This window comes from Elephantulus edwardii, unplaced genomic scaffold (genome assembly GCF_000299155.1).
Source record: "Elephantulus edwardii isolate Elephantulus edwardi_28Jun2011 unplaced genomic scaffold, EleEdw1.0 scaffold00015, whole genome shotgun sequence".
Classification (NCBI taxonomy): domain Eukaryota; kingdom Metazoa; phylum Chordata; class Mammalia; order Macroscelidea; family Macroscelididae; genus Elephantulus; species Elephantulus edwardii.
Window position 1 is genome coordinate 21,537,427 of NW_006399765.1, and position 21,710 is coordinate 21,559,136.

Genomic DNA, 21,710 nt, shown 5'->3' on the forward strand with positions numbered 1-21,710 from the left:
GGAAAGCACCGGTGCTCACAGGACAGAAGAAACCCAAGTCCCCCCAAGTCCTAGCTGTTGGGGTGGGCACTGCTTGGCTCAGCAGAGAACTCAACCCACTCAGGAGTCAGGAAAAGGGAGCGCCTGGACCAGGGCTGTTTCCGCCAAGGGAATCTGCGTTCAATAAAAGCAGGTGGCAGCTGGCCAGAGCGTGGAGCTGCACGGAGCTGGCCGCTTATCGAAAGCAGCTGTCCCGCCTCCAATTACAGGGCCGGAGGGGGGCAGGGCTATTTTTAGCTTTCCAGTGTTTGGCTGAGCAAAGACCTGCCTTGTGTGTAGGTAGCGGTATGTGCGGAGACATTCACAGAGCCCGCGGGGAGGGGGAGAGTGGCGAAGAAACAGAACAGGAGCCCTGGGTGGCAGTAGATTGTTCTAGGCCCTGCCCAACCCTAGTTCCATTTTCAGAGTCCCACACACCAGGGAGAGGGAGCTGCCAGCAGCTGAGAGGGGAGCGGAGGCTGGGCACCCAGTTGTGAAAGATGGAAGGAGACCTGTGTCCAGCTGCCCACCAGCTGTGTGACCAGGGCCACCTCTGCCACTGACTGACAGCACTGTGGCTGGCGAGGGGAGGGATAGGAAGTGGCCCTAGGCAGTTACTGGGGCAGAAAAGCCAATCTAGAAGACAGCAAATTGTTTCTGGCCTGAGCAAGGGGTCTTGGCCACTTCTTTAAGCATCAAGAAGGGTTTGGGGCTGCTGAGCAAATCTGGGCAAACGGCTGTCCCTCTCTGGATCTCAACAGGCTCTGCCTGGCAGGTGGTTTGCTCCAGGCCTTCTGGATTGAGCAGCTAAACTGAGTCACTCAATAGCTCATATTGCCGAGACCCAGCACGCAAAGCCAAACAAAGCTCCAGGCATGGGACCCTAACACTCTTGCAAATGCGCAGATCAGGACAAACGGAGGCTGCGCAGAAGTGGCCGGTGTCTGGGGCAGCTCAGGGGACAGCTGGAGCGTCCGATACCTGAGAGCGAGCTGCTTCTCAGGAGGAGCCAGAAATCCAGAATTTCCTGTGCACAGATATTAGTATCTAATCCCAGAGTTTCTGAAAACACCACCTGAGCCAAGGAAAACACATCTGCGGACTGGGCTGGGTCCACAGTGGGAAGGGTGTTGAAGCTGAGGGAACAGCACACACCAGCCCCCACCAAAGGGAGAAAGATGAGGGGTCTGCTTCCGTGAAGGTTTCCAGGCGTGGGAACCTGCTGGGCAGTTCTACTCTGTCCTTCAGGGGCCGCCAGAAGCCAGTCAACCTGATGACAGTGAGGTGTTCACTGCTGGCCCATAAAAAAACAACTCAGTTCACAGCCATCCAGTCGAAACCAACTCACACCTTCCAGTGGGTTTTCAGAGGCTATAAATCACACCAGAGGAGACTGCTCACGGTTCCACCGTGAAGGAGCTGGTGGATTCGAACTGCCTGCTTTTAAGTTGATAATGCAACTCCTTAAGTCGTCTCCCTAATTAAGCTGAGGTTCCTGAAAAGCATGCTGGCCCCGCAATAATACACAAATTGTATTCCTTTTCCTTATGTGGTACTCCTGTCTCTGAGTGGGGCAGGGATAGGGTGGCCCTTCAGCCCAATCCCCATTTCTCTCACTCCTGCCGCGCATGTCCCATACTCCTTCTCAGGGTGTCCCCTAAGTGATCCTGCAAATCACGGTAACATTCACTCACTGCCACGTCAGCCCTGAGTCAGCCCAACTCCAGTGAGCTCCCCAGTCAGTTCGAAGGTAATCCACCCACAGCGGGTTTCCAAAGCTGTACACCGCACGGACCGGAAGGAAACTGCCCATCTTTCTTGGAGCTGCTGCGGGGTAATTCAAACCAGCAGATGCACAATCGCTGGGTAAGCTGCATGACCAGAGCACAGGCTCTACCTGCAATCTATCCCTCACTGAAGCTCAGCACAAGTGAGACATTTCCCCACAGTCACGCAGCCTCAGAGTAAGGAAGCGAATGAAGAATTGAGTCCGAGCGTGACTCCCAGCCCGGCCCAGGAAGGCTGTAAGGATAAATCAGACCCTCCTCCTCTGTGCTTGCACAGCTCCTGTCTAGTCGCAGCGACAGACATGGGGACAGTAACCCCCAAGGACAAATGAGCTATGCTGACTAGTCAGACAAACTCAGCAGCTGGGGGCGGCAAGAGTGGGCTCTGGAGTCACCTCACCTTCTAGCTGTACAGAAAGTGGGGTACCTTTTACATTGGTGCCTTTCCCTCTCAGAGCACTCAGTTTCCAAATCTTTAAAATGGAAACAAAGGCACCGACCTGACCCTCACTGTTGTATGAAGATGAGAAGACCAGGCCAAATGCTGGGGCCTAGGCCTGAGAACCTCCTCAGGAAGGATCTGTCTGTGGCCCACGGCTTCTACACAGGGGACTTCTGCAGAGAGCTCAGACTGCAGAATTTATCCCAGAGAGGAAGACTCCGCAGTAGGGCCCAGGCTGAGGGCACAAGGGGTGTATATTCAGGGCTGCCGGGCATGGTGCAAAGCCCCACATGGAGAGTTTTACTTGAATGGTCTCTAGCAGGTCAGGAATCTGTTCTTTAAGACTCAGGTGGTTATAAAACAAGTTGCAATCCTGGCCCCTTTTCAAAGGAGCAGTAAAAGTAATCTCCCCTAATCCTTCCTGAGGAGACAGAAACTCCAGGAGCCCTAATCACAGGCCTGGCCGGCCCATACAGCTGGACATTGCTTAGAGCCCAGTGATTCCGGCAGGAGGCAGGGAGGCCGTCCCGCTTGGGGGCCCGGAAGCAAGCCCCTCTGAGAGGAAAACCTCCTTTCCGTCTGGGATTAGGCATTAGCCAGCTCAGGCCAGTGATCTGCCCCTTCCTGGCCTGCCCAGATAACAGGACTCCGGAGCCCACACTCTCCAGACACTCCCAGGGAGCTTGGGAACTAAGGCTGCTGACCCACGTGGACAGCAGGGGGCCAAATACAAAGGTACCCAGTCACACTTCTAGGTGTACCCCAAAACCTTGCCTCCACTCCATCTATCTTCACCCACTTCCAGGCCACACCCCAGCTCTACTGGCCTCCCAGTTCTCCAGCTGCCTCTGCTCAGGATCCATCACCAGCTCCTCCTCAGAGGCCACCAGCTTCCCTGCCTCTCCTCTCTCCCTGCAGATTCCCTTCCATGCCCTACAGGCCATCTAAATGCTTCCACTTCCTCTATGTGTGCCTTCAACCCAGGCTTTTCACCCCAAACCAAGATTTTATCCAGCCACCAACTCAGTGCTGGTGTCATCTCAAAACACAACACAGCACAGCCCAAACCAGGCCCCCGAGCGCTTGAAACTCGCTTCTCACCATCTCCCTCCTGTGTTCTGGAGGTGGCAATGCCCCGCTGCTGACAGTCCCACTCCACAGCTCCCCCTTCTCCTCCCTCTAAATGCTGACACTGCCACCTTGCCCATTAATCAGGAGAGAACCACTCCTCTTGGCCTCCACCTCTCACTGTCACCACCTGGTCCACATCATCTGGTCTCCGCAGGTGACATCAGCCTGCTTTTGCTTTATTCCTCCTCTGAAGGTACTGATACTAAGTCAACTCCAACTCCTGGTGACCCTCCGTGTATAGAGCGGAGTTGGTGCAATCGGCTTTCCAGGCTCTGAGCTGAGTGTGGCAGGCATGTCTCCAGAGGCACCTCTGGGTGGTTTTGAACCACCAACCTCTCAACTAGTTGTCAAGTGCTTAGCCATTTGCTCCCCTCAGAGACTCCTTTGTGGAAGTGAGTGAGGTATAAATAATCAATCCCTGCCTCCCAGGCAAACTTAGCTCTGGGAAATCAGGAGCCCTGGACATCCCCCCATTCCTCCCTCTCCTGTAGTTAGAAAGATGATGCCAACAGATTTGCTCAACACAGGGTTGATATTAACTTTGAGTCTGTACAAAAACTCACTCTCTGTGAACCACAATAAAACAAATGGCAAAGAAATGAAGGATGCCTGCATCTCCTGCGCTAAGCTGCACCCGGCCAGATTCCAGGCCCAGGGAAAGATTTTAAAAGGAAGGGAGAGAATAGGAAAGAATAAGGAGCTGGTGGAGAACTGGAGCTGGGGAAGAGAAAAATCCAAAGTGAGGGAGGTGGGAGGCTACGAGGATGAGAGGACTCCAGGCCACGAGCTGGAGAGACCCAAAGTGACCTCGAGCTGAAACAAACACAGGACACCTGCCCCACGCACCACTCGCATCTGGCACAGGCTGCCTTTGTCATCATCTTGAATGGGGCATTGTGGGTTATAAAGAGAGGTCAGAGACCCAGGAGAAAGGAGAGCCCCCCAATCCTGCTCCAAGTTTTCCCCTTTGGTCTCCAGCAGAGGCAGAACCAGAACTCGGGGCTCCTTCTCGGGGCCCCTCCTCAGAGTGAAGGACACCCAGCACCATGAGACCATGAGAGTTTCGGACCCCAGTTGCCATGCCTCTGCTTGGTCCCTTCAGGCCTCAGTTATCAAATGGGGGTGAGGATATGAGGCTTGGGGCCACCTTTCCTAGAAAACTCTCCTCTGAGACTATGGCCCTTTGAGACCCTTCAAGCTGGGAATTAAACTCACCCTCACAGCTCTACTCTGGGCCAAAGAATCAAACACTCACGGCACCAACTCACTGTCACTGAATGGGAACCGACTCACAGCTGACCTTCTCAAGGGGGTGCTTGGAGGCTGTAAATAGCATTAGAGGCGACTGCTCGTCCTTTTCCTGAGGACTGCTGGTGGATCTGAACTGCCGAGAGGCGGCACCTTTGGAACCAGGACTGTCAGTGAGATGCCTGAGTTAGCAGCGTGGTTCCCTACGCCACCGGACCTCCCTCAGACAGGCCTATGAGACGAACATCAGACAGGCCTACTACCCTCAGGAAGAAGACGGGCCACCTCCTCCCGTGGGATTTAAAGCCTCCGGACACCTGCCGGCCGGTCAGCTGTGAGTCAGTTCTCACCGGTGGCACCTACACAAGGTGCCCACTGAGGAAGTTCTGGCTCAATTATCGACTGAACAGTCGTTTGATTAAAAGGCCAGCACTCACCCATAAGCAGGAAGAGACAGGAAGAAAGGACTGAAGAAAACGGGGCACAGGGAGGAAGTGAGAAAGACTGCGACTAACGTTACAATGGAAAAGTGTATGAATTATTGAATGGAAAGCCTTTTTGATCTGTAAATGTGCACCCACATCACAATAAAAAGTTTAAAAAAAAATTGAGGACCCAATATTGAAAATTAATATGGGGCTCTCCCCTCCCCTACCTGGGCAGTAAGCAAAGCAAGTGCTACAAAGGTCCAACTCGTCCCCCGGTAAGGAACAGACGCCGTTGTTGCTATGTGCCGTTGAGTCCCTTGTGATTCATAGTGATCCTATGTACAGCGGCCCTACACCCTGCTCCATCCTGAGCCAAGCTTATCACCTCTGACACACCTTCCCCCATTATCCCAGTCACCAGTCACTGGGCCAATCCATCCCATTGAGGGTCTTCCTCTCTTTCACTGTCCCTCCACCCTCCCAAGCACGATGTCCCTCTCCAAGGACTGGTCCCTCCTTGCAACATGTCTAAAATATGTCAGACGAAGCCTCAGAATCCTTGCCTCCAAGGAGCAGCCTGGTCTCTCTCTCCCTAGGACAAACCTGCTTGTTTTCCTAGCAGTCCATGGTATAGTCAACACTCTTGTCCAGCACCACAGCTCAAAGGCATCAACTCTCCTTCTATCCTCCCCAGTCACTGTCCAGCTATTTGAGGCAGAGCAAGTAATCGTGAAGACCATGGCCTGCCTCTTCAAAATATCACTCTTTTTCCTGTATCTGAAGTAACCGATAAGATTCAAATAGGTTTCCAAACTGTCTCGCCACCAATCAGGTTCAAGCAAGTCTCCAAACTGCTTCCCTGAGCTATAGCTAATCAACTGAAAGTAGACTAGTACCCAAACTACTATAGATAGCCAATCATAGCATGTATAGTTAGACAAAGGAGTAACAGAGGTATAAAAGGTAGAAGGTGGCACCAGCTCGGGGCTCTCGGGTGGATGCTGCTGTGTCAGCACGCGGGAGCCCAGGTTCGAACTTGAAATAAACTTTGTTAATTTGGCAAAAAAAAAACCACAACCACTCTTTTCAGAAACACGTCTAGATTGTCCTTATCAATTATTACCCTTAGCAGCATACAGGGTGTCATCAGGGTCCTCCTACACTACAACATTCTCCTGGACACAGTACGGGAGTGGTCAGCTGACAACAGCTCAGTCTCCCACTCAGAGGGGCCCTCAAGAGAGGGGCTTCAGGATGTCCCCAGAGGAGACTACAGAGTGACAATGAGGCTGGTCAGTGCGGATCCACCTCCTGTTCTTCCTGCCCTTCCAATGCCTCTGTAGTCAGCTCCCTGCATTAAGTACTTCTCTGCTTCAAACACCTACGGTGGCTTCTCCTTTCTCTGACGACTGCCCCAGCAGCACTTTTCAATCCACGGTGGGCAGCCCATCATTGCTGTTAGTGCCCCTGAGCTGGTTCCACCTCACGGGAGCCCAGTGCCAACAGAAGCAAGTCCCACCCACCCCGGGGCCACCCTCCCAGTCACTGCTGCGTGTGGGCACAACGTCTCCGCCCTGTGTCCATCCGCCTTCCTGAGGCTCTTCCTCTTCTCCACTAGACCTCCACTCTGGCATCCAGGATGTCTGTCTTTCTCCACTGATGGCTGCAAAACCAATTTCATGGGTACCTACCTGGCATTATTTTTTTGAAATTTAGAAATGACTAGACTAGGTTAGGAAAGGGAAGGACAGAATTTAGAAAAAATGTTCAGACTGCACTGAACACACTTAAATTGGAAAAGGTTTTCAATCATGGTGGTATATGGAGGGGGGTGTGTGTACCAGATCCTGATGTAGAACCTGGGCCATGCTGTGGGCTGGAATAAAGAGGCTGGAAAGCCCTGGCGATGGGGACTCCACTCGCCTTCTTGATCTCCTCAGCCTGCTCCCCAAGGCTGGGGTCCCAGGGGCTCTGCCCAGGAGTGCTCCGAGGGGGCAGGAGGAGCCCCGGGAGCCCATCCCCAGCCGGGGTGCCACTCACTTGCCGAGGAAGCACTTGGGGACGGTGCTGAGCTTCCTCCGCCGGTCCTTGATCAGGTTCACCTTTTTGCTCATCATCATGTGGTAAAGCTTCTCTCCCTTCTCCGAGATCATGACGTAGGCGTCCCGCTCCATGCCCAGCTTCAGGCCTAGGAAGGGGACAAGGTCAGCACTGGGCAGAGCACTGGAGCCAGGAGCAGAAGAGCTGCCCCTCAGTCATCTACTGAGACCTGCTGTCACCATGCCAGGCACCTGCTGCTGAATCCTTTCAAGAGCCTTGCTGGGGGAGGGATTTCCGATCTGCCCATTTGACAGATGGCAAAGCTGAGGCCCAGAAGGAATGAGAGATCAGGCCTTCAACCCAAAAACCGGGCTCCAGAACTCCACGGTTGACTACTGTAATCTCCTCCAAATCCAGGAGCCTACAGAGATCCTCAGTCCATGCAAGAACGGGCGTCTGGCCACTCTTCCACTCTTCCAATGGGCCCTGAGTCCATTCCCGGCCCCAAATCTCCCACTTCGAGCCCAAAAATCCTTGCAATGACAGCAGACACAAATAATAACAGGAAATGCTTTTATATACGCTTCCTAGCCCTCCCAGGAAGGCCAGAAACCAGACCTACCGTCACATTATCCCCATTTTACAGATGGAGAAACTGAGGCCCAAGGAAGTTATAGTCTAGTGAGAAGTGGTGAAACCAGAAAGCATGGCCCCAGATCTGAGCTCATGACCCTAAAAGCCCAGCCCTGATTTCAGAGTGTGTACAACACTGATCCTAATGCTTGACCCACCAGGCACCTGTGATCACATGTGCACAGCACTGACCACATCCCCCAGCCCTGACCACAAAGCTGCTGCTCAGCTGCACCCAGGCCAGGCCCCACCCGGAGCCCCACCCAGGGTAGCGCAATGCCAGAGGCCTCAAACCTGCGGACCAAGGGCCAAGTACAGAGTGTATGTGGCCTGATGACAGTTTAACAAATTTTGAAGAGACATTTACAATCAGAGAGTGAAAACCCAACAAAGTCCAGATGTTTAGCTTCTCGAAAAAGTAAAATAAAAATAAATTAATCTAGTCATGCTGTCCTGTGGGAGGATGGACAATCTCCTCCCAAGAAATTTACTGCCTCTGAAAACCCGCTGAAGGGTCAGCTGTGAGTTGGTTCCAATTCAACAGCACACACCAACAACAAAAGCCACACTGGGCTCCTGAAAGGGGACGGGGACGTGCCTATAGAGGAAGAGGAGAGGGAGCGGGACGGCGGGTCAGGATGATCAGGAAAGGCGGAACTGAAAGAGCCTGGGGATCTATGAATGTGGGGAGTAAAAGAATCGGGGATGACACAGGGAACTGGGACTGGATCTCCTGAGTGAACGGATTCCGTTTCCAGGGATGGAGTTCAGTGGAAGAGCAGGCTGGGGGCAGAGCAGGGGACAAGTGGAGAGCTCTGCTTTGGGTAAAGTATCCTGAGATGGTCCGAAATCCCCCAGTGACTTCAAGCAGGAAACTGGGTCTCAGTTTTCTCTTCTGTAAAATGGGAGCAAGTCAAAACACACCTCACTGAACCAGCACAGTCACTGTTCTGCCACAGGCACTTTTATCTCTATTTATCAGATAAGGTCACTGAGCTTGGGAAGCCCCAACAACTGTCCCCAAAAGACACCAAAACTCCCTTTTCTCACCTGGTGGTCCCACACAACAAACGCTTCAACACAGCCCCACTCAACTATCACAGCAGCTCCTGCCCTTTCTTCCGAGAGCTGCCGCAGGGGCCCATCCCCAGAAGGGGGCTCTGACCGGGGCTACTGGCAACCCCAAAGCACTACACCCCCATACTCAGACCTGGTAAATCTCAAAAACAGATAATCCCACATAAGGGGGAAAGGACTCTAGCGAGGGTGAAAAAGTAGGGCCCCCACCTTGGGGAAGGGATACAGGGGCCAGCACCCTCAAGTAACCACCTCACTCCCTCAATATGACCTTAGATGAGTCCCTTCCCCCAGGGCCTCAGTTTCACCCTCTGTCCAATGGGCTCAAACAGGTGACCTAGAATGACTTCTGAGGTACTCTCAAATTGGCAAACAATCCCAAAATTCTCCTGTGAAGACTTGATTCTCACAGCCTCTGACTTTTCTGCAAAGAACCACAAGGCCTTCCCTTGGCACAGCGCTCCCTCTCCAGAAGCACCAGTCAAGGGGAGTCATAGCAGCTCCAAGGATCTCAGAAAGCCCCCCACAGCCGCCACTCCTGAGGGAACGGAAGGGGCCTGACCACTCACTCTCGCGCTGCTCTCGCTCACGGATGATGGCGTCCAGCCACTTCTGCTTCTCCTCAGCAGTCTTGGCCATGCACACAAACCACTTGTTCTTGGCCGTGTTGTGGATCTTCCAGCCATTGGTGACGGTGTACCCGTTGCTGTGGTAATCCGCTGGAGGGGCAGGAGGCAAAGGTGGGTGAGAGCCAACTCACTCGAAGACCACGCAACATATAACTCGACTCCCGGCACTCCACACGCCACACCTACAGGGGACAGCTGGGCCGAGGCGCCCACAGGATCAAGATCCAGGAGCCAAATCTCATTACATTGTTGTTAGATGCCATCACATCAACTATGACTTATAAAGGCAAGATCAAAAACCTTGTCCTCTCCTCAACATCACCACAATCTCCACCACGTCTGAGCCTCCGTGTCAAGTCATTACTGGGGTGTTCAACACTCAGCTGCTAACTGCAAGGGCAGGGGTGCAAGTCCACCCAAAAGTGCTCCAGATGTGAGACTTGCCCCCTAGATGCTGAAAGTTAGCCACTGAAAACCCTACAGTGCACAGTTCTGTGACACACATGGGGTCATCGTGAGCGGGAGCTGACTTGATGACTAATGACTGTTTGTTCTCCAGGACATCCAAGTCCTGGCCCAAGTACAGAAGTGACTCATGAGAGACCCTGCCCAGATGCCAGGAATATGTCCCGGCCTCATCTCCCCTCGCCACCTCATGCCCACTACACTGCTATTTTGGGTGCTAAATGGTAAAGCTTTATGCAAATAGGTTGGAATGGAATAGGGAAGCTGGAAGGTGCACTGGCTTCATGATATTAAGTTTGGTGGTTCAAAACCACCCAAGAAGCCTGCTCATCATAAAAGCAAAGGCACCCACAACAGGCAATGCTTGTAAGATGGCAGCACCACCACCATAAAAAAAAAAACATAATAAAGCAACTTGGAGCAATATTTTGGTTTCCCAGTGCATACAAATGAGCTCTGGTCACCTAGTGAGAAGGAGCTGCACTGCAATACCAAAGGCACACAGTTCAAATCCACCAGCTACTCCATGGAAGGACAGGCAATGTCCGGTAAATCTCAGAGGTGATTTACTACCTCAGAAAACCCACTGAAAGGTCAGCCATGGGTTGGTTAGGGCTCAATGGCACAACAATTATGTTTAACAGAAAAATAGTCAGACTTACTGGTCCTGAAGAGACTGATGGAAACCCAAAGCCTATGGCCCTTAGACACTCTTCAAATCAGAGCAAAATGCATCCCTGTGGTTCAACTCAACCACGAAAAACAGGCCTAGAAAAGGAAGGGCCCATTCCTTATAATAATCCACTACTTAAGATCAAAAGGGCAGCAATCTGTGCAGGGATAGAGGAAGGAAAGAAAGACTTTAGGAGAAGGTGTGTGTGGGGGGGAACTTTACAGTGCAGGTACCGTAATGCATGTCATAACGCAAAATGGGCATGAGAGGCTGAATGGAAAATCAGCTTGCTTTGTACATGTCCTCTCAAGTCACAGTTCAGAGATAATGAAGAAATAAAAAAGACAGAAGATCAACTCAAAGGTTATTTTTTTAAAATAAAGTAGTGCTTGAACTCTAGTCTATGCAGTACAATTTGTACTGCAGTCTATCAGGAAGCACTGGTGGCCTAGGCCATAAGAAGCTGCAAAGTTAACTCAAAAGCAGTGTCTCTGAAGGCTCAAACCTACTGAAAGAAAGACAGGTAATCTCTTCCCATGAGACTGACAAGCTCCAAAGCTCACTGGAGGGTCAGCTATGAGTCACTTCTGACTTGATGACATGTAGTTTTGAGTCTTGGTCTACTACATGTGCAAGCATTTTATCAAACAGTCTGAAAAGCCGTGGTGTTCTTATTAGGTGCCATCCATGAACTAAATGGGACAAAGACACGTAGTGATACCAACAGACGACTCCACGCAGCACAGACACAGACTTGAAGGTCAACAAGGAGTCGAAGGTAAGAGAAGCTGAGACGAGGATCATCCCCAGGGCCAGCAGAATCTAGACTGTCCTGAATCTGGCCTGCCCACCTACCTCCAACTTGAGAAAAAGGAATGCTCTTGACAGACCTCCAAGTGTGGTTTGTACATTCCAGCAGCTAAGTAATTAAACAACTAAGACGTTAGTTTCCAGCACCTTCCTGAACGAAGGTTACATGTCACAATAAAACAACACTTGAAGCTGTCAAGCTGTGTGGTGTTAGCCTAAAAGTTGGCTTTTTTTAGCCACTTAGCCTCTGGTCTCCAGCTACCTTAACTGCAAACACACAGTCTTGCGAATCAGCATGGACATGATAATCAGCATCAGCTGTGGGACTAGGATAAGTGAAGGAGTGTTTCCCACACTGAGCAGCAAGACTGAAGACGAGCAAGGCTTGTGGCGGCAAGACCCGAGTCAGAGCAAGACCCTGGTGGTGGAGAGACTGTGGTATTGCTGTGGACAGACAGTATCAAGATGCGATCTGAGGCTTCTTCATTTGTGCCGGCCACATGGCTGTTCTTGCTCGACATCTGAAGGAGAAGATGACTTGTAACTGCTCTGAGGCAAATCTTGTTGGATGATTTGGATTTGACAGCTGAGCTGAAACCAGAGCCTAGATTTATTGAGGAATTGCATCTTGGAACTGCTGGGCCTGGATTTAAGTTGTGAGATATTCTTTGCCTCCCCCACTTTCCAACCTTCTTCCTTAATAAACCCCATTGCTGGTACCATAACTGTTAGTCTGTGAGTCAGCTACAAATAAAAAAACTTCTTGCTGTTGGTGGGGGTCTAGAAGCACCATGGTGCTGGGCTATAGGCTCTTCATCTGCCTTTTGCTCTGGGGCAGTGAGGGGCTGTGCTATTCTCAGTCCCTCTGACCCTTTCAGAGAGATGCTCATGACCCTGTATTCCCACCTCCAGTTTTCTCCTACTCAGACATCCTGACACCAACTGAGAGCACTTGAGTGGCTTCAGACCTGAGGGCAAGCCCGGTCGTACCCTCCAGGGCAGAGAAGAGCTGCCCCACGGGATTCCCAAGGCAATCTTCACAGAAGAAGAATGCCACACGTTTCCCATCAAGTGGCTGATGGGTCAGAATCGCTGTCCTTTCAGTTAGGACCCGAGTGCTTGACCACTGCACCACCACGCTGTCACTGTGAACCCGTCAAGTTGGAACTAACTCCTAGCTGACCCTCCAGTGAATTTCAGAGGCAAGAAATCGCACAGGAGGGGACTGCCCATCCTTCTCTCACAGAGCAGCTGGTGGATTTGAACTGTGTACTTTAGGGGTTGTGAGCTCTGATGGCCAAGTGGTAAGAAACTGCTGCAATCTCAAAAGCATGTGATTTGAATCCACCAGTTGCTCTGCAGAAAGAGGATGGACAATCTTCTCCCTCCCACGTGATTTACTGTCTCTGAAAACCTACTAGAGGGTCAGCTATGGGTCAGTTCCAACTCAGTGGTAAACAACAACAACAAACAACCTTGGGGTTACCAGTGCAATTCCTTACCACCAGTCCACCAGGGCTCCCTAGGACTCCAGCCATTTCACAAAAATGGGAGACGTTATTTACATGAAATAGAGAGTAGGGCCAGAAGCAGAGGGGCTGGGCACAGACAAGGTCTAGGGAGGGGGTTACCTGTCCCATCTTCCACGTTCTCCACCTCCATGACTTCCGTGTTGATTCGACCCCTGAAGATATAGAGGGAGCCATTGATGGATTTGGTCCTCTTGGTTGACTTCTTGCTCCCGGTGACCCTGGAAGACAGTAGGAAGTCAATGTCCCCTGCACCTCATGTCACCAGATCATAAATATTTCAGGAGTGGCGGGCTGTCTATGGCTCGTGGCTTGATGGCTCGAGTAAGTGACTTCTGCTCTTTCGCCACAGTTTCATCATCTGTGAAATGGGGTCAAAGCTTCGCTGACCTCACAGAGACATTCTTTGGTGAACAGGAAGAGAGGCCAAAAGGAAGTAACAGAAACCCCTTCTTGGCTAGAAAGGGGGAAAGCCCATTAAGTGTTCGACAGACAGACAAGCACACCCTGAAACAAGACTGGAGTGGAAGGAGAGCTTGGGGTGGGCAGTCCATCCGTCCACCATCCATTCAACTACCATGCACTCATTCTCTTGGGCTCTCATTAAGTACAGCACTGTTACTTATTCACTCACTCAAACATCTGACTGGCACTTCCTACAGGAAGGCCACCACGTTAGGCTCCACGGTATGGGGATCTGCTGAGGACCTCAGCAAGCATTTACTGAGCACCTGCTGCATGCCAGGGGCTAGGACTCTAGCAGCAAAGACTCTAAAGTGTCAAAGCACTCGTCTTCCAATGCAGGGACACAGAAAGCACAGAGACAGAAAGACTGAATGAGCAAAATTTATATGAGGTGAGTGTGCTAGAGCTCTGGTGGGTGGTGGGCTGCAGGGGGCCTGTCAGAGAAGGATTCCCTCAAGAGACAGCATTTGAGAAAAGACTTCAAGGAAGAGAGAGAGGAACTATGAGGACATCTGGGAAATCATGGTCCAAGCTGAGAAAAGTACCAGGACAAGGTCCTCAAGGCAGAAGCCCAATGTGGCCATGGTAATGGTGGCCACATTAAGTGCTGGCCAGGGTGAAGACTTTATATTCACTATGGGGAGGGGATGGGAGCTGTGGAGGGTTTAAAAAGAGGCATGACATAGTCTGGCTTAAGTTCCAGAAGACTGATTCTCATTAGCAGGAACAGATGACAAGGGATGGGAAAGAGGCTGGAACTCCAGAAAACAGGCATCATATTTGGAAGCAGGAGTGGCATCCACTTCCTAAATAACATGCCTCCGGAAACTCTATGAACTTTGATAAATGTCGATAGTTGTAGAGGGGCTTCAGGCCTTTTGTTCATAGGGTCGCTATGAGTGATGCTTGACTTGAAGACAATCAACAACAACAAACAACAGGCACCATACAGTAAAGGTCAGTGAGGACCATGGCTTATGCATGTGGTGTATATACACACACACATATGTACACAGACTTGTCCATAGAGAGATTTTTGTAAACTTTTTAATTAAAGTATAAAATGCAAACAAAACAAATTGCTATGGTCGTATTATGCGATTGCTGACAGGTGCCAAGTCAGTTCCAACTCATAAGGACCCGTATGTGGTGGACCAACAGCAGAGCATTGTCTGGTCCCAGGAGACCCTCACAACCCCATGAGCAATGGAGGAACACACTGGTCAATCGTGTGCCACCCTTGTGATCATGCTGCACTTGACCCCATTGGTGCAGTCACTGTGTCAATCTATCTCATTTGACATTCTTCTTCTCTGACCTTCTACTTGACCGAGCATGAGGCTCTACTCCAGGGGCTGTTTCCACCTGATAACATGCACAGAGCATGTGACATGAGGTCCCGTCATCCTTGCTGAATACACCAGGTATGCATCTCCAGCCCCTCTGAAGCCTCCCTTGTGCCACGCTGCCCAATGACCGCTCCCAAGCCCCCTCGCTCCCGGTGGGGATGACCACCGTCCGTCCTGATGATTAAGCTCACGGGCGAACGCCACAGAAATGGAGCCATACTGGGCGTGCTCTTTCGTGCCTGGATTCTTTGCTCAACCTCAAGACTAGAGAGTCACCACGATGCCGGGGTAGCAACAGAGATGGGCACTTGGGTTGTTTCCAGTTAGCGGCTGCAGGGAATGTTCTTGTGCGTGTCTTATGGGAAGCATATGTGCATATTTCTCCGGGTTGTATCTCTAGGAGTGGAACCGCTGAGTTATAAAGAATGTGCGTGACCAGCTTCAGGAGATTCTGCCAACCACTTTTCCAAAATCGTTACACCAATTTACCCAGCAGGGCGGGTGTGTGTTCCAGGGGCCCCAGAGCCTGTGCAGCTGGTATTTTAGTTCTCATCTGAGCCATGCTGGACGGTGTACAGGGGTGTCTTGATAAGCGTTCCATTTGTACTTCCTTGATGAATAATGACACTCAATACCTCCGCTTGTTTGTTGACCATCTGGTATTTTCTTCATGAAGTGACTGTCCCCGGCCCATTTTTCTGTTAGGTCATCAGTTTTTTCTGAATGATTTATAGTGGGCTGGCACATTTTTTTCTGCAATGGGCCAGATAATGGGTATTTTTAGCTCTGTGGGCCATATGGTGTCTGTCATAAGGGCTCAACTCTAGCCTTTGTGCCGTAGAAAACCAGCGATGATGTTGTTTTTAGTTGCTGATGTGTCAATTATGACTCATGGTGACCCCATATGTGTAAACAGAACTGCTCCAGGCAGTTTTCAAGGCTGTGACCTTCCAGAGGTAGATGGACAGGTTTGCCTCCTGAGGTGCCTCTGGGTAGGCCTGACCCACCAACCTTTCAGCTACCAACTGTGCACCTCACTGTCTGCAGCACCAAAAGGGACACAGAGAGTAAAAAAAAAAAAAAAAGAAAAAAGAAAATGAATGGATGTGACTGCATTCCCACAGAACTCTACACTCAAAAACAGGCAGACAACTGAATGTGGTTTCTAATACTTCTTTAAATACCCTGGCTAAGCCCACAGGTCCTTTACATGATTGCAAAGGTCTTCTCCCAGTGAGAAATCTCCCTTCCCACTCTCTTCAAAGTACTTTTCAGTGAACACAAGGTCTTAATTTAATGCATTCTAACTCACCTACATTTTCCCCTCTATAACTGTATTTTATCCTCCTCAAGAACTGTTTATTCCTTCTCAAAACATGAAAGTGTTCCCCTGTGTTTTCTTCCAGGAGTTTTACGGTTTTATCTTTCCCACTCAGAGATGTTGGGGGTTGATTTTGTGTATGGTGTGAGGCAGGTGTCTGGGCTCATTCTTTTCTATGAGATGTTGAACTGACCAAGCTCAAACTCCTTTCCTTAACTGTGTCTTTACAGACATTTAAAGGATTGCTTATCTCAGGGTCTATCTCTATTCTATCACACTCAGTTATTCAAAAGTACTATCCTAACTTGCCTAGGGATAGATAGCTTTCCTGTGAAGCTCTGCTTCAGGCAATCAATCCTTCATATTGTTATTACTGTCTTTTTACATATAAAATGTTCACTGTATAAAAAATTTCATAACCAGATTACCCTCCACCACCATCACTCACACACACACACACACACACACACACACCCCCCTCCTGGACTTCCTGCTGGAACTGAACTGAGGTCTGACAAGAGAATGGAAAGGATTTGTTGATGATGCAAATACAAGGGTCTCTACAAGTCAGATCCCAGAAAGACCATGAGTTTGAAGCAAAACTCCTGAGTAAATGGTGGCCATTTCCTAAGAATGAGGAAGATGAGAGAAAACGGAGTAGAAAAAGAACTGACGTAAAAACAGAGTTCGGTTGCAGCTTCAATTTGAGTATGACTGTGTGTGAGACATTCAAGTGAAAACACGTATTTCTCATTCTGCTTGACACGCCACGTGTCAAATGTCATCCTGATCACTTCCTATGTGTTACCTTCTGGATTTATTTAACAGCTAGGGGCACAGTGGCTAACGCGTCTGTCTACTAACCGGAAGTCTGATGGCTGGAACTCCGCCTCCCCTCCACAGGACAAAGGTGGGGCTGTCTGCTTTCCAGGTGTATTCATTTCTAGCCACGGAAGACCTTAGGGGCGACTCTGTCCTGCAGGGTCCCTAAGACCTGGAATCAACCTGATGGCTTGGAGTTTGGGTTTCCTTTATAGAACTGCTCCCAGGAGATGGGAACTATTCTTATCCCTATTTCAGAGATGAGAAAACAGAGGCACAAAGAGCGTGAAGCCTTTCAGATGGTAAGGAAGCTGTAGTAATAAAGGAGACTTTATTCTCTAGGCCTTAGTTTCCCCTTCTGCAGAACGGGGGATGGGCTTCGAAAAGTTCTCTCTACTGTGATGTTTTAAATTAAATTAGAAACAATGAGTCAGAGCCCTCGTCTGACCCACGTCCCAGACAGGCGGCGCCGGGAATGAACACGGCAGACACCTAGCAGCTTCAGGCGTTTGCAGTGACCACATCAGAGTCGTGCCGAGAGCTCCATCCATCACCACCCGGTGCCTGGACCGCTCGGAGCCCTGCTGGCTCCCACTCCAGAGGCCGGAATGCTCCTGGCCTGCCAGCATCTCTCCAGACAGATGTGTCCTTCCCGGCCAGCCTGGTTCATTCCAGAACACAGGCAATGACTGGTCTCCAAGGAGCTGGGGCACCACAGAGAGGGCTCTAGCGGACCCAGGTGGGAGCCAGCACAACCGGACACAGCTGTTGAACCCTGACAGGTAGACCTGCCCCTGGAGGAAGGGCCTGCATTGAGGTAGCTGACAGCTGAGCAAACTCTGCCAAGTGTTTGGAGCAGTCACGGAAGCCCAAAGGGACAATCTGTTTCCTAAAACCCCAGTGTTCTGGGAAAGGTGCCTGCTGTACACCGTCCAGGGCAAGGCAGCAGGGAAGGGCCAGAGGTGGACACAGGAAGCGGCGTGCCAAAGGAGGATGCTCAGGACACCCAGCGGGCACAGGGAGGAAGGAGAAGGAGGCGTTGACGGGTGGGATCACAGAACATGAAGCAGACCCAGGCAGACTTAAAAGGGTGGGCAGGGATGAGGCATCACATGAGGAAAAGAGAAGCTGACCAGATGTGAGAGGGTAAAGAGGGCGTCAGAGGCAAGGCCTTTAACAAGAAGAACCAAGTTCCAGAGCGAGAGGAGAGAGCAGAGAGGAAAGTGCCTGTTAGGTGCCTCTACTCAAGCCCTATCACGTGCCAGGATCTATGCTCATGCCGTGTTGTTGAATGAGGATCTGACACGTGGAGGTGAGCTGGCAAGCACAGGAAGGGCACTGAAGCATTAGTACTGTGTGAACTTGGCTGTTGTCGTCCAGAGCTGAGAACGTCTACCAACACCTGGACACCCTGAGCAGCCCTGCTGGTTTCTGAAATGGCAATGGTACCTCTTCCAAAGTCATAGCATCATGCCAGGCCCCACAGGACAACAAGCTGACAGATGAGTGTGGACCTCGTGCGTTTACTAAGTATGTACTAAAGATGACTGAAAAATTGAGGCCTTTGAGCTGAGGCACTGGAGAAGAATACTGAACGGATGCATGGGACCACAGACTTCCAAAAGCACAAACGGTTACGGCTCGGAGAAGGTGTAGCTAGGATGCTCCTTGGAGGCAAAGAAGATGATGAAGCTTTATCTCATAACTCTGGGCATGCTGCTAGGACAGGCTATTCCTTGGAGAGGGACCCTCAGCCAGGGGAACTGACACAGTGACTGCAGCAATGGGCTCACGTGTGTCAGAGACTGTGAGAGGATGGCACAGGACAGGGCAGGATTCAGATATTTTGTTCATAAGCTCGCTTGTACTTGACCTGATGGCACTTAACAACAGCAAAATATGTACCATGTTTTAATGTGTAGCATTCAATCCTCACCATAATTCTATGAGGCAGATGTGAATATCAGCTTTATTTTATAAAGAACTAGTGTAGAGAGGTAATGTCTCAGAGCTACAGAAGACACTGTTGTTGTTGTTGTTGTTGTTGTTATGTGCTGTCCAGTCGCTTGCAACTCATAGCGACCCTATGTACAACAGCCCTAAACCCTGCTCTATCCTGCGCCAATCGCACTGCCTCTGACACACCCATCCCGATTACCCCAGTCACTGAATCAATCATAGGTCTTCCCCTCTTGCACCGTCCCTCCACTCTCCCAAGCATGATGTCCTTCTCTAAGGACCTGTCCCTCCTTACAACATGTTCAAAGTATGTCAGACGAAGCCCCAGAATCCTTGCCTCCAAGGAGCAGCCTGGTTTAACCCTCTCAAGGATGAACCTGTTTGTTTTCTTGGCAGTCCATGGCACATTCAATACTCTTCTCCAGCACCACAGCTCAAAGGCATCAATTCTTCTAGTCTTCCTAGTCATTGTCCAACTCTTTGGTGCATAACAAGTGAAAACCCTATATACTACAGAACAGAAGATGAGCGAAGAGCTAATCAAAAGGAGCTTAGATCTTAACAAACATGAATGTAAAAGGGGGATTATCTTCCCCATTTAACAGATGAGTACACTGAGGCTAGGAGCTGAAGGAAGACACAGAGAAGCTGGCACATCCACCAGGAACACCCGCCATCTACCCTGCATCTTCCTCACCACAAATCAGGAAGTCAGAGAAAACTCAGAGACCAAGCAGGGACGATGCTAGAAGCAGAGCTTGGACCTTGGCCCTCCGCTCCAGTTTTTGCTAGATAAGGCAAGAAGGAAGCTTCTAGAAAGTCACCATTCACCCCTAAGACAAAGTAACAGAAAGTGGAATTCAAAAAGAGCTATTTTGGTCAGTTGTGACCAACCCGTTGAGTCAAAATACTGAATTGTAGGTATCTCTCTTTCTACAAAAATACCCACTCATTCACTAGCAAACCACTAATTCCTGGCCCTAATTCTCCAACCACATACCAACACCTCCATTTCCTAACTCACCCTTTCACCAACCATCCATCCACTCAATTAATTACCAAACTCCCACACTCGAGTCTAACCACCTTAGCAACTATTAACCAACTGCCTACTCAAACCCCAGCAAGCCACCCAACTGCCCATGTATCTGCTAATATCCAAATTTCTATTACCCACATGTGCTTCCAATGATATAACTATGGAACCTACAATTTATCTACCCATTCTCACACGTAACCAAGCATACATTCAATCCTCGAGTCCACCATTCATCTGAACATGGCCCTGACAATCCACCATGCTTCATATCCAATCCTCCAACCATCAAACATCCATCCATCCATCCATCCATCCATCCATCCATCCATCCATCCATCTCAACTTTCCATCTACCCCTGCATCTGGTCATCTCCTAAATTTCCAACCATTCAGTCATCCATCCAAGTAACTCACTCTCCTTCCCTGCTTTGATATATACTCATCCATTTATCTTCTAAACCTCCATCTACCTACCTAACCCTCATCTCACTGACCCACCTACCACACCAGTCACACTTCCAATCATACAGACATCTGCGTCTGCCTATCTACTCATTCCTTCACCAAGTCACTACCAGTTCTTAGACTCGGCAAAGTGCAGGAAGGTATAGTGAAAGATACAAAGAGGAAGAAAATACCATCCTTGCCCTAAAAAAGTTCAATGAATAGAAGAGCACCACCCTGCACCACGCCTCCCATTCGAGGATTCTAGAATCACAAGATTCTGGACCTTTCATGAGCTTCTAGACCCATCCAGTCCAGCACAGGAGCCAAGGGCCAATTTGAGATGTGCTGTAAGTATGAAACACACATCAGATTTTAAAGACTAGGTATAAAAAGATCTCTCCAAAATGTTACAGAGCAACAATAACAGTTTAAAGACTAAGGTGCACCTGATCCAACTGTCATGGTATTTCCAATGTCTTCCTGTAAGTTGGACAATAAATAAGAATGAGAGAATTGATGCCATTGAATTTTGATGTGGGAGAAGGGTGCTGAATACTTCATGGACCGCCAAGAGAATAAACAAGTTTGTCTTTGCATGAAAAGCAGCCAGAGGGCTCCAAAGAGGCAAGGATGGTGAAACTTCATCTCACGTACTCTGAGCATAATGTCAGGGGGGGCAATCCTTAGGAAAAGACATCATGCCGGCAAAGGTGGAAGGTCAGAGAAAGAGAGAAAAACTCTCGATGAGGTGAACTGGCACAGTGACGTTCACAACGGGCTCAAGCATGCTGGGGAACGTGAATACGGCGAAGGACCAGGGAAGGTGAAGAGCGTTCAACTTTTAGGGCAAGGACAGTATTTTCTTCCTCTTTGTATCTTTCACTATACCTTCCTGCACTTTGCCGAGTCTAAGAACTAGTAGTGACTTGGTGAAGGAATGAGCAGATAGGCAGACGCAGATGTCAGTATGATTGGAAGTGTGAATGGTGTGGTAGGTGGGTCAGTGAGATGAGGGTTAGGTAGGTAGATGGAGGTTTAGAAGATGATTGTTCACGGCGTAGCTATGATGGCACATACAACAACAAGAAGGAGTACAAAAAGACAGAATCTAAAAATATTGACAATATTCTTAATTGATTACATGTTGAAACAATAACACTTGGAAATCAACACGTAATCAATTAAAAATATTTGGGATATCTCACCTGTTTCTTTTCACAATTTTTCATGTAGCTGCTAGAAAATTTTAAATGGCAAGTGTGGCTCACACTCAATGTGCATCAGCCATCAACGATCTAGAATAAACTCTCAACTAAAAGAAGGAAGACAGGCATCCAGAGAAGGAGGCGACAAGCCCAAGGACTCCGTGCAAGAAAGCCCGTGAGCTCAGACCCAATC

At 49.8% G+C, this 21,710-nt stretch overlaps 1 protein-coding gene across 1 annotated transcript in view; it reads right to left on the minus strand.

The window, feature by feature from the left end:
* PREX1 (phosphatidylinositol-3,4,5-trisphosphate-dependent Rac exchange factor 1) overlaps positions 1-21,710 on the minus strand; it is a 211,849-nt gene that overhangs the window by 53,306 nt on the left and 136,833 nt on the right. Inside the window, exons 10-12 of the mRNA XM_006881749.1 lie at positions 13,013-13,131; positions 9,374-9,523; positions 7,095-7,242 (exon numbers count right to left, since the gene is read on the minus strand). Coding sequence (XP_006881811.1) covers positions 7,095-7,242; positions 9,374-9,523; positions 13,013-13,131 — 417 coding nt within the window. The remainder of the gene's footprint in view (positions 1-7,094; positions 7,243-9,373; positions 9,524-13,012; positions 13,132-21,710) is intronic.